General features: G+C 35.7%; 2 protein-coding genes, 3 non-coding genes and 1 pseudogene across 7 annotated transcripts; 1 reads left to right on the top strand and 5 right to left on the bottom strand.

Moving 5' to 3' along the window:
* The first annotated feature begins 668 nt into the window (after positions 1-668).
* LOC114759739 (anoctamin-like protein At1g73020) lies at positions 669-6,687 on the top strand. The gene is made up of 16 exons (XM_028948977.1): positions 669-928; positions 1,324-1,393; positions 1,530-1,645; positions 2,055-2,181; positions 2,264-2,364; positions 2,445-2,536; positions 2,629-2,733; positions 2,875-3,144; positions 3,639-3,771; positions 3,853-3,966; positions 4,103-4,170; positions 4,261-4,391; positions 4,695-4,777; positions 4,877-4,984; positions 5,738-5,896; positions 6,179-6,687. Exons 1-16 carry the CDS (start codon positions 755-757, stop codon positions 6,308-6,310), a joined length of 1,983 nt encoding a protein of 660 aa, XP_028804810.1. The 5' UTR covers positions 669-754; the 3' UTR covers positions 6,311-6,687.
* Positions 6,688-7,712: 1,025 nt separating this feature from the next.
* Positions 7,713-10,630, bottom strand: LOC114759769 (60S ribosomal protein L28-1-like). 3 transcript variants are annotated; one of them, XM_028949028.1, is made up of 4 exons: positions 10,565-10,630; positions 10,320-10,479; positions 9,810-9,973; positions 7,713-8,100 (listed from the first exon to the last, which is right to left on the bottom strand). In XM_028949028.1, the coding sequence occupies exons 2-4, from the start codon at positions 10,465-10,467 to the stop codon at positions 7,960-7,962; spliced, it is 453 nt and encodes a 150-aa protein (XP_028804861.1). In that variant the 5' UTR covers positions 10,468-10,479; positions 10,565-10,630; the 3' UTR covers positions 7,713-7,959. The 3 variants fall into 3 exon arrangements, with proteins under 3 accessions (XP_028804861.1, XP_028804869.1, XP_028804854.1); XM_028949036.1 differs by having other exon boundaries at positions 10,320-10,474; positions 10,560-10,578; XM_028949021.1 differs by lacking the exon at positions 10,565-10,630 and having other exon boundaries at positions 10,320-10,539.
* On the bottom strand, positions 8,495-8,617 carry LOC114759809 (uncharacterized; annotated as a pseudogene).
* Positions 8,705-8,843, bottom strand: LOC114759802 (small nucleolar RNA snoR86). Its single transcript, XR_003741965.1, has one exon. It is a non-coding gene; the product is annotated as a small nucleolar RNA snoR86 (small nucleolar RNA).
* Positions 9,178-9,268, bottom strand: LOC114759787 (small nucleolar RNA R24). Its single transcript, XR_003741963.1, has one exon. It is a non-coding gene; the product is annotated as a small nucleolar RNA R24 (small nucleolar RNA).
* Positions 9,561-9,650, bottom strand: LOC114759795 (small nucleolar RNA R24). Its single transcript, XR_003741964.1, has one exon. It is a non-coding gene; the product is annotated as a small nucleolar RNA R24 (small nucleolar RNA).
* Positions 10,631-10,987: the final 357 nt, after the last annotated feature.

The raw sequence follows: 10,987 nt of genomic DNA, 5'->3' as shown, positions 1-10,987 counted from the left end.
TTTTTTTAAAAAATGGTTAAAATTTCAAACATTTTTAAGCAAATCTTATAAATAAAACCAATTTTTTAATCCATATACAATAAACTTAAATGAGAATTTATAGAAGAGTATCAGTTTCCAGTTGAGCAGCCAACGTGAGGTTATTTATTGCCCCTTCAAATATTAGAACTGTTGGGTGGATAGAAATCCATTTCCTATCAAAGTCACAGTGGCGCCTCAAATCATATTTTCAGTTTGGAAAACATTGTTTTCTAGATTAAACCGTTATTATTACCAGCAAGGGGTCCCATCTAAGGAGAATCTCCGAGTCTGATTAGGGGAGATTCATAAATTTAAATTCAAGATCATCCCAAATCAGATCATTCCATGTGTCCGTTGCTGGGCACTGGTGCCGCCGATTGGCCGTTTCCATTGATCCATCATCGTGATTTCCACTGTCTGTTCTCTTGCCGGTTTTTAGGTTGAACTTATCGTCCCCACCCACATTGCCATCTGCCTAGAAAGTATCGTCATTTCGGTCTTTATCGCGTCTTTTGACGGTTAGACCACGAAAGGAGACACAATTGTGTCTCCTGGGTCTCGGAAAAAACTGCTTTCCTAAAACCTCATTCTTCATTCCTGAATTAGAAGCCTATTTGGCTGCTTGCAACCTTTGATCCACGAAAGGGACCTTTCGGCGCTCTCTGAAGCTTTATTTCGTTCGAATTCAGGTGTCTAGGGATTTGGTGTTTACATGGTCTCTAAGGATTGAAAAATGAAGGAGCATGAAAAGGAGGAGCCTGTTTTTGAGATTGCGGTGGTAATTCCAAGGAGAGTCGTGCAGGAAAAAGATGAAGTCTCTGACTGCGTAAATGTCCTAGTGCAGGAGTTTAGGAAGGTCGGGTTTATAGTTGAGGGAGTTCATGGCATTGCAGAAGAGTTTATTAAGGTTAGACTTCTAAATGCTCTTCTGTTTATGCATTATTCAACCTCCTTTGCGTATTGAGTATTATCTTTATCATCTGGAGTACATTCCAGTCGTAGCAATGGAACGAATGCTAAGATCTGTTAGCAGTGCTAAAGGTCATTTCTTTTTGTTCCAATGTTTATTGGAGAAAATCGTAGACGGTCTTTTCTTCCAGCAGAAGAGTTCTGAACAAATTTTTTATGGGGTCGTATCTGCCTTTAATTTTTCTCCGTTCTTACTAATCTAAGGTTATATTTCCAGTCATTTGTCGACCTAAGCCAATATCTGTGATCTAGTGGTGGGGAGTCTGGGTAGTTATCATGCACCCCCAAAAGAAAAATGTTGAGTTGCTATAACCTGACCCTCGAATTTTTTAGCTGGCCGCACCTTTGGAGACGTTGGGAAGGGCTGCATATGAGCTACAGATCAAGAAACGGACTCATATAGGTGAAGTTCTGCAATTTCCATGAATTTTAAGTGTTCTTCCATGTCTTCATGTTTAGTTGCGAATGGATTGACTAGCATGTGGTTAATGAAATTTCTTTTTAATTACGTCACTGATTGTTCTCGTGTTCAATAGCAGGCATGGATTTGCAATTCCAGGTGGAGGGCGTTGATGCTTTTGTGAGACAACCCGATGGTTCAATTTTCAGTTGGTGTGAGCGATTTCAGTGCTACTATCATTTAATATATGGAATAGTGAGTTTTTTTATTATTATTATTATTTTTTTAAACAAGGAAACCATTCTCTTCATCCGCCCCCCTGATAATTTGACTTAGCTGTAGTGTAATCAATTCAGGAAAGTGCTTCCATTTAAGTTGTCCATTAAATACCATCTTTTAAAGTTCGTTCTTATATTCATTAAGTTATACTTATTAATTTTTAATTATAGATTGATTCCGCACATGCAACTTATTATTGATAAGATGAATCGAACTTAAAAATCTATATATTCTTTTAAATTGTTTAATAGCTTTGTTGCTATGTTCAATTGCATGTCTGTTGAAAATAGCTGCCATGAAATGGCATTATTGTACATATTTCTTCATGAGCTCGTTGATATTTTTGCATCGCCTATACCACTTATATATCAATGGTAATTTGTAGGTAAACAGCACCGGGTCAGCCTTGATCCTTAAATTTGATGGAAAGGAAATCAGATGGGAAACTGGGGAGAACTTGCTTCGGAAATTGGAATCAGTGAACATTGTCAAGCAAGTCTTTCCTCTGCATGGTATTTTTACTTACTTATGCCGTCAATTCTATTCAGATTTGATGTTATATAAATTTAAGCTAAAATTGCTTTTGATTGATAGATGAAAAGAAGAGACATAAACTTCTCAAAAGCTGGGCACTTTATTGGTGGGATTTCACAAATCAACCAATCGATGAGATTTATTCTTATTATGGGGCAAAGGTGACTGTAACTCTGAGCTATAGAAAAGTGATTTGAAAATAATGTTGTCATCATTTAATAAAGGAATTAATAATCTGCAGATTGCGATCTATTTTGCCTTCCTTGGAATGTACACACGGTGGCTGCTCTTCCTAGCTGCATTTGGTCTGGTTTTGGGGTTCATTGATTTTGGGTAGGCCAAGTTGGCTGATGTGCCTATTTATGGCTGTTTCCTTGTCCAACAAAACATTAGTTTCACTAAGACTGTTACTTGATGTCTTCTAGGTCATTGCAGTTGGTAGTTTTACCCATTTTCTTTGTTGTGGTGATACTTTGGGCTGTAATGTTTTGTCAGTTCTGGAAACGTAAAAATTCTGCCCTACTAGCCAGGTATACTTTTTGTGTCCCCCTGTGTGTGTGTGTGACCATTGTATTTACTTCTCTATGTGCTTCATTCCCCTACTAAGGTTTTCCTTTGCACCTCTCTCTTCCTCCCCTCGGTGCTTTTTATTTCTTGATTGGATTCTGTAGATGGTCTATTGACTCTTCGGTTACAGCAGACCAAGGATATAAGATTCCAGGCAGCAAGGAAAGTTCCCTACCGCTACAAAATGAACTCATAAAATTATTAGATACTGATAAAATGAAAGGGAAGGAAGTATTCCAGAGACATGAGTGGTTTGGGCGACTCATGCGATTTAGAAATGATGCCATCATAATTGTCAGCATAATATGCCTCCAGTTGCCATTTGAGTTGGCTTACGCACATCTTTATGAAGTTATTGATTCTGATCTAATTAAGTAAGAATCTAAGATTTTACTCTTTTGAGCTTCTAATTTCTAGTTTTAAGTGAACATTTTATGCCTGCCTCTGTCAGGTTCTCAATATTTGCCATGTGTTAAATGCAATACTACATTGTTGTCTGTTCTAAATAAGGAAGATGATAAAGTTTTCCTGGCTACTTTATTTCCTCAAATTTTGAATCCGTTCTCACAAAGCTAGTTGTTGACTATTCTCCGGTGCCAAATTGACTTTAGAAACTGTACTGAAATCTGTGAAGCAATGTCATTTACGTTTTAATGATTCGAATTTCACGATCAAACATACCTGGTACCCTGTGCATTGCACAGGAGAGACAAATCTAGTATCTTAGATGGCACTTGTAGAAAAAGGCTGTTTACACTGACTAGTAGTCTATAATTATGTGTTAGACGTCTTTTTGACTGTCATGTAAGTTATTACGTTTTGTTCATTAAAATGATACACTGACACTAGTTTAACATTTGGGTTTCAGGTTTGGGCTCACCGCTCTTTATCTTTTCGCCATTCAGTATATCACCCAGTTTTGTGGCAAGGTATCTGTCAAACTTATAAGGTATGAGAACAATGAAAACACTGAAAAACGGGCTGACAGCTTGGTCTACAAGGTAATTATTGGGAATCACTTGATTTTCTGAGGCGCTTATTCCTACAACACTTGCAATAAAGGGGATTGCTTTCTTCTGCAGGTGTTTGGTCTTTACTTTATGCAGACATATATTGGTATTTTTTATCATGCTCTCTTGCATCGGAACTTTTTGACTCTTCGTAAAGTGTTAGTTCAGCGGCTCCTTTTGTCTGAGGTCACACACATTAGTTTTATATTTCGTTTTTCTATCTTCTTTCCTTCTTACGGTTCGATTTTCCCCTATAATTCCCCATGGTCCCTCTTTTTTCCACCCCTTGAGTTTTGTAATTGAAATTGAGGACGTTTTCCAGGTATTCGAAAACTTGTTGGAAAACATACTGCCTTATTTTAAATATAGCTACAAAAAATACCGGGTTCGGTAAGCCTTATCATCATTTGGATGTGGATTTTGCTGGATTTATTTCATAGACCACTGGTACAGTAGCTTATTGGGGTTTTGTTTCTGAAGACACAACAAGAAAAAAGAGAACGGAGAAATGACAGGGAAAATCCAGTTTACTCATAGAGCAGAGAAAGAATATCTTAAGCCTGCTTACAAAGCCAGCATTGGAGAGGAGCTTGAAGACGGGCTATTTGATGGTATCGAATCCGTCAAACCTACAAATTTATGATATTGACTTCTGAAACATTTGAAACGGAAGTTATACATTTAGATCCAGAATAAAGCTGTAATTGTTACGGTTGTACATTTCTCTTGTGAAAGTGATTTCCCATTGACTATTGAAATCCAGTAAAAGGAACAACTTGTTCCGTTATAAACATTTGGCTTAAATGGTTTGAGAAAAAATACGTATGTGAGAAGCTTCATCTCTTGTAGTCTTGATTTGAAGACCGAAAAGCAAATGACTTGCATTTTATTAATAATTTTGAACCTGATCGCAGATTTCTTGGAGTTGGCATTGCAGTTTGGGATGATTATGATGTTTGCTTGTGCATTTCCCCCAGCATTTGCTTTTGCCACTGTGGTATGAATTCTTTTTCTTAGCTTCTTTGCCTTTAAACATTAATTTCATCATAATTAGCTTCTGTGAAGTTAATAACATTTAAGCTCCTTCATTGTTCAGAACAACCTTATGGAAATCAGAACAGATGCTTTGAAGCTGCTAGTAATACTTAGGCGGCCTGTTCCTCGTGCTGCTGCAACAGTTGGAGCCTGGCTCAACATATTCCAGGTATTTATTTTCAGGGCTTTAAGGATGTCGGTTGTGAAAGATGATAAAACGCCATCATACCATTAAGGATTTAGGAAAGTTTTATTGGCTGAGAAAAAGAGTTAGCGCAACTAGTCCTAAGTAATACTCTCTTTGGTCCTAAATATAAGATTCATTTGAGGATTTTTGCTTGGTCCTAGATATAATTTTCTATTTCCTGATGTCTCCTTTATTAATTTTTCCCCCCCATAATACCCCAATTTATTGGAGCGTTTTTATCTATATGCATTAAATTCTAACCGTTAAATGGCAGGGTTATTTCTGGAAAAGCAACAAATTTTCTGCATATTAATTACAAATAACCAACTTACCTACTTTTTTTAGATTCTACAAATTGGTTAACAGAAACTTATATTTAGGCATGAAGGGAGTAATTGCTTCTAGTGAATCGAAGGTAATTTATATTGGTGTCTGTATTGCATAATAAATAATGATTAAGCGGTCTGTTTTATATTTATACCGTTGGTGAGTCATGAGACATGAGGAAGTTTTATCATTATGTTGACCTAAGTGAATGAATGGTCTTGATGTTTGTACAAATACAATAACTTTATTTTAATATGAATGAGCAAAGCCACATCTTAAACGCATGATTTTAAAATGTCTCGAGGCTTTAAAATTTAAACTATGATCATGACTTATCATGAAGTTTGTTTCTAATACATGTTCCATTTTATTTGTCACGCTTATGAGAGGTCGTGTTTCATTTTACAGTTTCTCATAGTGATGTCTATCTGCACCAACTGTGCACTTTTAGTATGGCTATATGATCAGGAAGGAAAATGGAGTATAGAGCCTGGACTTGCAGCCATTCTAATTATGGAACATGTCCTCCTGCTGATTAAGTTTGGCTTCTCTCGCTTGGTTCCTGAGGTGGGTTCATCCCATTATGAGTTGCCATTTCAATTAAATAATTTAACAAAATCATCCCTTACACTTGACCACGAGTTTTTTGGATAGCGAGGATTGAACTGTTGAATGCTTAATGGTAGAGGTTGGGATAATCATGTCTCTAGATGGATTTTTCATCCGAAAAAGTTAAATTATAAGAACATCCATTCTCTGGTCGATAGGGTCTTTCTTTTGGACTACATGTTTTGTCCAATGTCAAAATTATGTGGGATAAATCACAGGAGAGGGTTATTTTCTCTGCAGGAGCCTGCTTGGGTCAAAGCAAACCGTGCAAAATACGCGACACAAGCACAAGATATGTGTTCCAAGAAGCTTTTGAGGACAATTTCTGGGAAGATGGATTTGGTGAGTCGAAAAAGTTGCAGTGAATCATAAGGACTCCTTTTTATACCACCCACATGATCTTTTAGGCCTCTTTAAATGAAAGAGAAAGGAAGATCATGTGGCTGGATCTTGCATATTAAAGAAGATAATTTGCTTCAGTTCATATGTTGTCTTTCTCTTCCCCACTTCTATGTGGATACAAAAACCTCACCTAGATTAGTTTAGTGTGAATGTGGAAATTACAGTTCAATCACCCTATCTATTGAACAGTGTGGAGTGAGATTTAAGGGGGACAAACAATATTTTATTGCCTCATCAGTTTAAAAATTTTGACAATGCAACTGTATAAATGAGATTTTGACTATATGTAAGGAATATTATATGTTGCCGTGCATATGAAGGTGTTTATAAATATAGTAATTATTTCCTTTTGAGTAATTACATTCCTTTTACAGAGATCACTAAATTGCATTGTTTTGTGTGAATAACTTTTATGTGAGTTGGTATTTATGGTGAATGACTGTAAAAATCATACTTAGGTTGAGAGAATTAAAGTTAATCAACTGTTCATACATGATACAGCCTTGTCAAATGAACCCTTCTCCCCCCTTTATCTGCCTTTTCCTCCCTAACAATTTGATCTCAGGCAAACACATCCTTGAGAACGAGTGGAAGAAATTTTTCATTAATCAAAAGATAGTCACTATGATCTAACATCAGATCTCAAAATTCTACATGCATTTTAAATGGTTTCTTTCCCCTTCAGTTAGAAGTGTTACTTTTATGTCTTTATTTGGCTTTTGGTTTATTTTTAATTTAAAGTATTATACATTTAATAATTTATTCACAACTAAAATATACATTTAGTTTTTTAATTTTATAGAGTTTCAATTAGACCTTTTAACTTTAATAAACATACTTAGTCTTTTAACCATAAAATTCTAAATAAAAAATATAACATTAGAATCTTAAATGTTAATAAAATATTCTCAAATATTAGTATATTAAATTTAATTTTTAAAATAACCATAATTATTATTAAAAAAATATCATTTAATATCCAATAAATTTTATCATTAAACAATCAAATATATATTTTTGAAAATTAAAAAACTAAAATCAAACATATATAAAATTAAAAGACTAAATATATTTTAACTTTCATTAATTATTAATGCTTATGGTTAATCGTGAAAGCTCATGTAATTTGCTTCAACAATTAATCTGACACATTTGCTGATTTGCAATAGATGATAAATATTCCTATTGAAATATTGGTGTAATTTGACTATAAATTTCACATACATGACAAGAATATTTAAAAAAACAATTACCTACGATTTTCTGTCATAAATACTTTTAAAATTATTATTAAAAACCGATCCGACGATTGGACCTTGACCTTGAACGACTCATTGCGGTCCCATTCCAAAAACACTGATAACACCACATGTTTATCTGTCCAACTGAATCACAACCTTTTTTAAATAAAGCAAATGCGAAGCTATATCATGTAAACAGATAGAAGGGAAGCATATCATGCCGCAAACAAATTAAACAAGTTAAAAACTATACCATTCGAGTTTCGATTTTGTATAGAAGGATAAGAAGCGCCTAGCGAGCTCAACTCAATATAAAGTTCTAGGAATACAAAAAGCAAAGGAACACTAGAGAGCTGAATGCAAGAAACTCTTCCCAATTCACTTTCTGCCACGGACCTTCACGGCCTGCCTGTTCCTCTTCTTGACACCAGACTTGCCAACTTTGAGGCTCCTATGAACAGCACTCAACCTTGCAAGGGCTGCCTTCTTAAGATCAGGCCTGTAGTGGTTGTCTGCCACCTATAATGCAAAAGGGATTCTTCGTCATGTTCAAAACAGAGATGAGGTCGAAGGTGCAACAATTGGAAAATGAAAAATCTGTGAAGTATCCACACAAACAAGCACAGAAAAAATGCAAGACAAGCAAATACAGATTGAAAGGTTAAAGTGCATGAACTTTTGGAAGCCAGAGTTGAAATGATCATTGGTGGGGTAAAACACTAATTGGCAAATAAAGGGGCGATCTTTCCTTTACGTTGTCCGACATAATTGTTGACACATTATAACCATCAATTTCGTGAGTACAAACATCACTGACGCTCTTTGTTAATGTATCACTGTGAAACAGCACACGGCTAAGCCGTGCAACCCATTTTCCTTGTATATTTACTGGGAGTAAGATCAAATACAAACAGATGTTGCGACTTGTTCGAGGCCATCATCAAAACAATTTGATAGGCACGGAGAATCGCGAGTTATTTTTGCCAACCTTCAAGGCACGATGCACCATTTATTTTTGCAATAGATGTTCTTGCTCTGCTAATTGGCTTTCACATTCACAACCAAACACTTGTCAAACAGCATGCACAAACACGGTAATAAAACAGAACAATAAAGCAAAACAGATGTAGCGACTTGTTCGAGGCCATCATCAAAACAATATAAAATCAATTTGATAGGCACGGAGAATCGCCAGTTGAGTTATTTTTGCCAACCTTCAAGGCACGATGCACCATTTATTTTTGCAATAGATGCTCTTGCTCTGCTAATTGGCTTTCAGAATCAAACCCAAACACTTAACAATACACACACAAACACATGGTATTGAAACAGAACAATAAAGCAAACTAGATGTCACAAAAATGCACCAAGCAAAACTGACCCCTTACTATCGATATAGAGACTATTTATGCAGATTAAATATATAGCCATATAGATGAGCAAGGAAAAAAACTTAATTTTTCATGTTCATTAGCAGATTTAATAATTAAATTTCACTGATGCCCTATGTTATATAGCAACTCCCAAACAACATTCACAAATAGCTTGGTATAGAATATGAGGAAGAGATCACTGGAGCTCATCAAGGCAAGTATAGAAGCTCAGAAGCCAAGCGTAACAAGCATATTTCATAGAAGAAATCCAACTTGCGGATTCTTCTTACATGTTAAAGGCTCATCACCGCAGGAATAAATATAGTCTTGATACCATTAAGTTAACAAGGTGTCAATAGACAGACGAGCAAAAACACATGCTCACATGTAAAATCAGATTACTTTCAACGAATTTATACTGACAACCACCTACCATGACCGACAGCGTCCCCCTTCTTGTTCATCATAATCGTTCAAACATATTCATCAATTCTAGCGGGTGAAACAACACCAATGCCCTATGTTATTCAGCCAGTTCCATACGAAGTTGACCAATAGCTTGTAAGATATCAAGAAGAGACAAGACGACACATAAAGGCAGCTCCAACAGCTCAGAAGCCAAGCGTAACAAGGATATTTCATTGAAGAAGCCACAACTTGGCACTCTTCTTACATGTTAAGGCTCATCATCACACGGGAGAAAACCAATCTTGTCACCCCAAAAAAAAAGTTAACAAGATTTCAACTCATAGACTTTTTTTAAGGTTAAGTTTTTAAGTGAATAACTTGTTAGGTCTTTAAACATAACAACTTGGTTTACTTGCATATATAAACAACCCGTTTGTCAATTAATACCTGGTTTACCACAGCCTTTGCCATCCTTGGAAACTCCTTTTTCATGACAGATTTATGAAGCAAAGAAGCAGGCTTGTTCTGTTTCTTTGTCTTGGTAGTTGCAAGCAAGACAGATTGATCTTTACCAGCAGGTTGAATAGTGATGGTCTTCTTGTTGGCCAAACCTAACAACAAACACAAAAACTTTAAAAAAAATAATTTAAAAAAAAAACAATGCATATAGAGATCGGACAAAATGCAAAATTTCACTGCCAACTGAACCCTGAGTTCACTTCCCCACTCTCGAACAGAGGTATGCACTATCAAAAGATCAGATAACCTGTTTCCTATTCCATAACTCAAAAACAGTTTGCTATCACCGATAATACCCATTTCCATCCAAATTTAGCACTCCCCAAATTCTAATTACAAATGACATTTAAACACAACCCTTGTAGCCACAAATCAAATGCTCGTAAATGACTTGACGAAAAATGCAGCAATTTTTTATGAAAAATACACAAGATTTACCAGAGTGCTTGAAAGTGTTGAGGTTGTAAAGATTATTGCTCTCTTTGCTGAATTGGACGCTCTGAGTGCCCCTACCAAACTCTTTAACCAAAAAAGAGTTGTTCTTCTTCACGATCTCCCATACGAGCTGCCCTGGTACTGTGGCCATCTTCTCTTTCAGCTGCAGAAACAGATCAAAATAATCAAAAATGCAATCGAACAAGCACTAGGCAAGCCCCAACTGCCTGCAAGAGGCAAAAACCCACCTAAGGGCTTCCGCTTGTTCAAGGCAGTGTCCGAGTGTGGGAGGAACGGAGGCTGTGACCATCTTTATAATAGAGAAACCCTAATTGTCATGCTCAATCCGGGTCCTGCGAGTTTGGCCCATTTCCAGTTCTTTGGATGGCCTTTTAAATAATTATATTTTCTAAAATATATTATAAATGATACTCGTACAAATTGTTATAAATTATTGCCAGAGAATAGCCCTCTAGATAGATAGAAATAAATAGTCTAAAAATTATTTGAATTATTTTTTCAAATAATTAGATTTATTTCCAAATTTTATATATTCTTATCAATTTTAGATTAAATAATACATATGTAAATTTAAAGTAATTATAATTCACTTGACGAAAAACAGAGACATTGATTATTAATTTATAGTGACCGAAATCATGATACCTCTA

This window comes from Neltuma alba, unplaced genomic scaffold, assembly GCF_004799145.2.
Source record: "Neltuma alba isolate B1F8T4 unplaced genomic scaffold, ASM479914v2 tig00001616_pilon, whole genome shotgun sequence".
Taxonomy (NCBI): Eukaryota; Viridiplantae; Streptophyta; class Magnoliopsida; order Fabales; family Fabaceae; genus Neltuma; species Neltuma alba.
Note: the sequence above shows the minus strand (reverse complement) of the source record. Positions and strands in the feature narration are given on the sequence as shown.

Bases quoted from the DNA above. Each gene is read 5' to 3' on its own strand.
- LOC114759739 (XM_028948977.1), top strand. From the start codon at position 755: ATGAAGGAGCATGAAAAGGAGGAGCCTGTTTTTGAGATTGCGGTGGTA. The intron at 2,537-2,628 runs GTAGGCCAAGTT...GATGTCTTCTAG, and splicing joins TTGGGGTTCATTGATTTTGG to GTCATTGCAGTTGGTAGTTT. The intron at 3,145-3,638 runs GTAAGAATCTAA...TTTGGGTTTCAG, and splicing joins ATTGATTCTGATCTAATTAA to GTTTGGGCTCACCGCTCTTT.
- LOC114759769 (XM_028949028.1), bottom strand. From the start codon at position 10,467: ATGGCCACAGTACCAGGGCAGCTCGTATGGGAGATCGTGAAGAAGAAC. The intron at 9,974-10,319 runs GTAAATCTTGTG...GTTTGTTGTTAG, and splicing joins CAACACTTTCAAGCACTCTG to GTTTGGCCAACAAGAAGACC. The intron at 8,101-9,809 runs GTATTAATTGAC...TTTGCATTATAG, and splicing joins CAAAGGCTGTGGTAAACCAG to GTGGCAGACAACCACTACAG.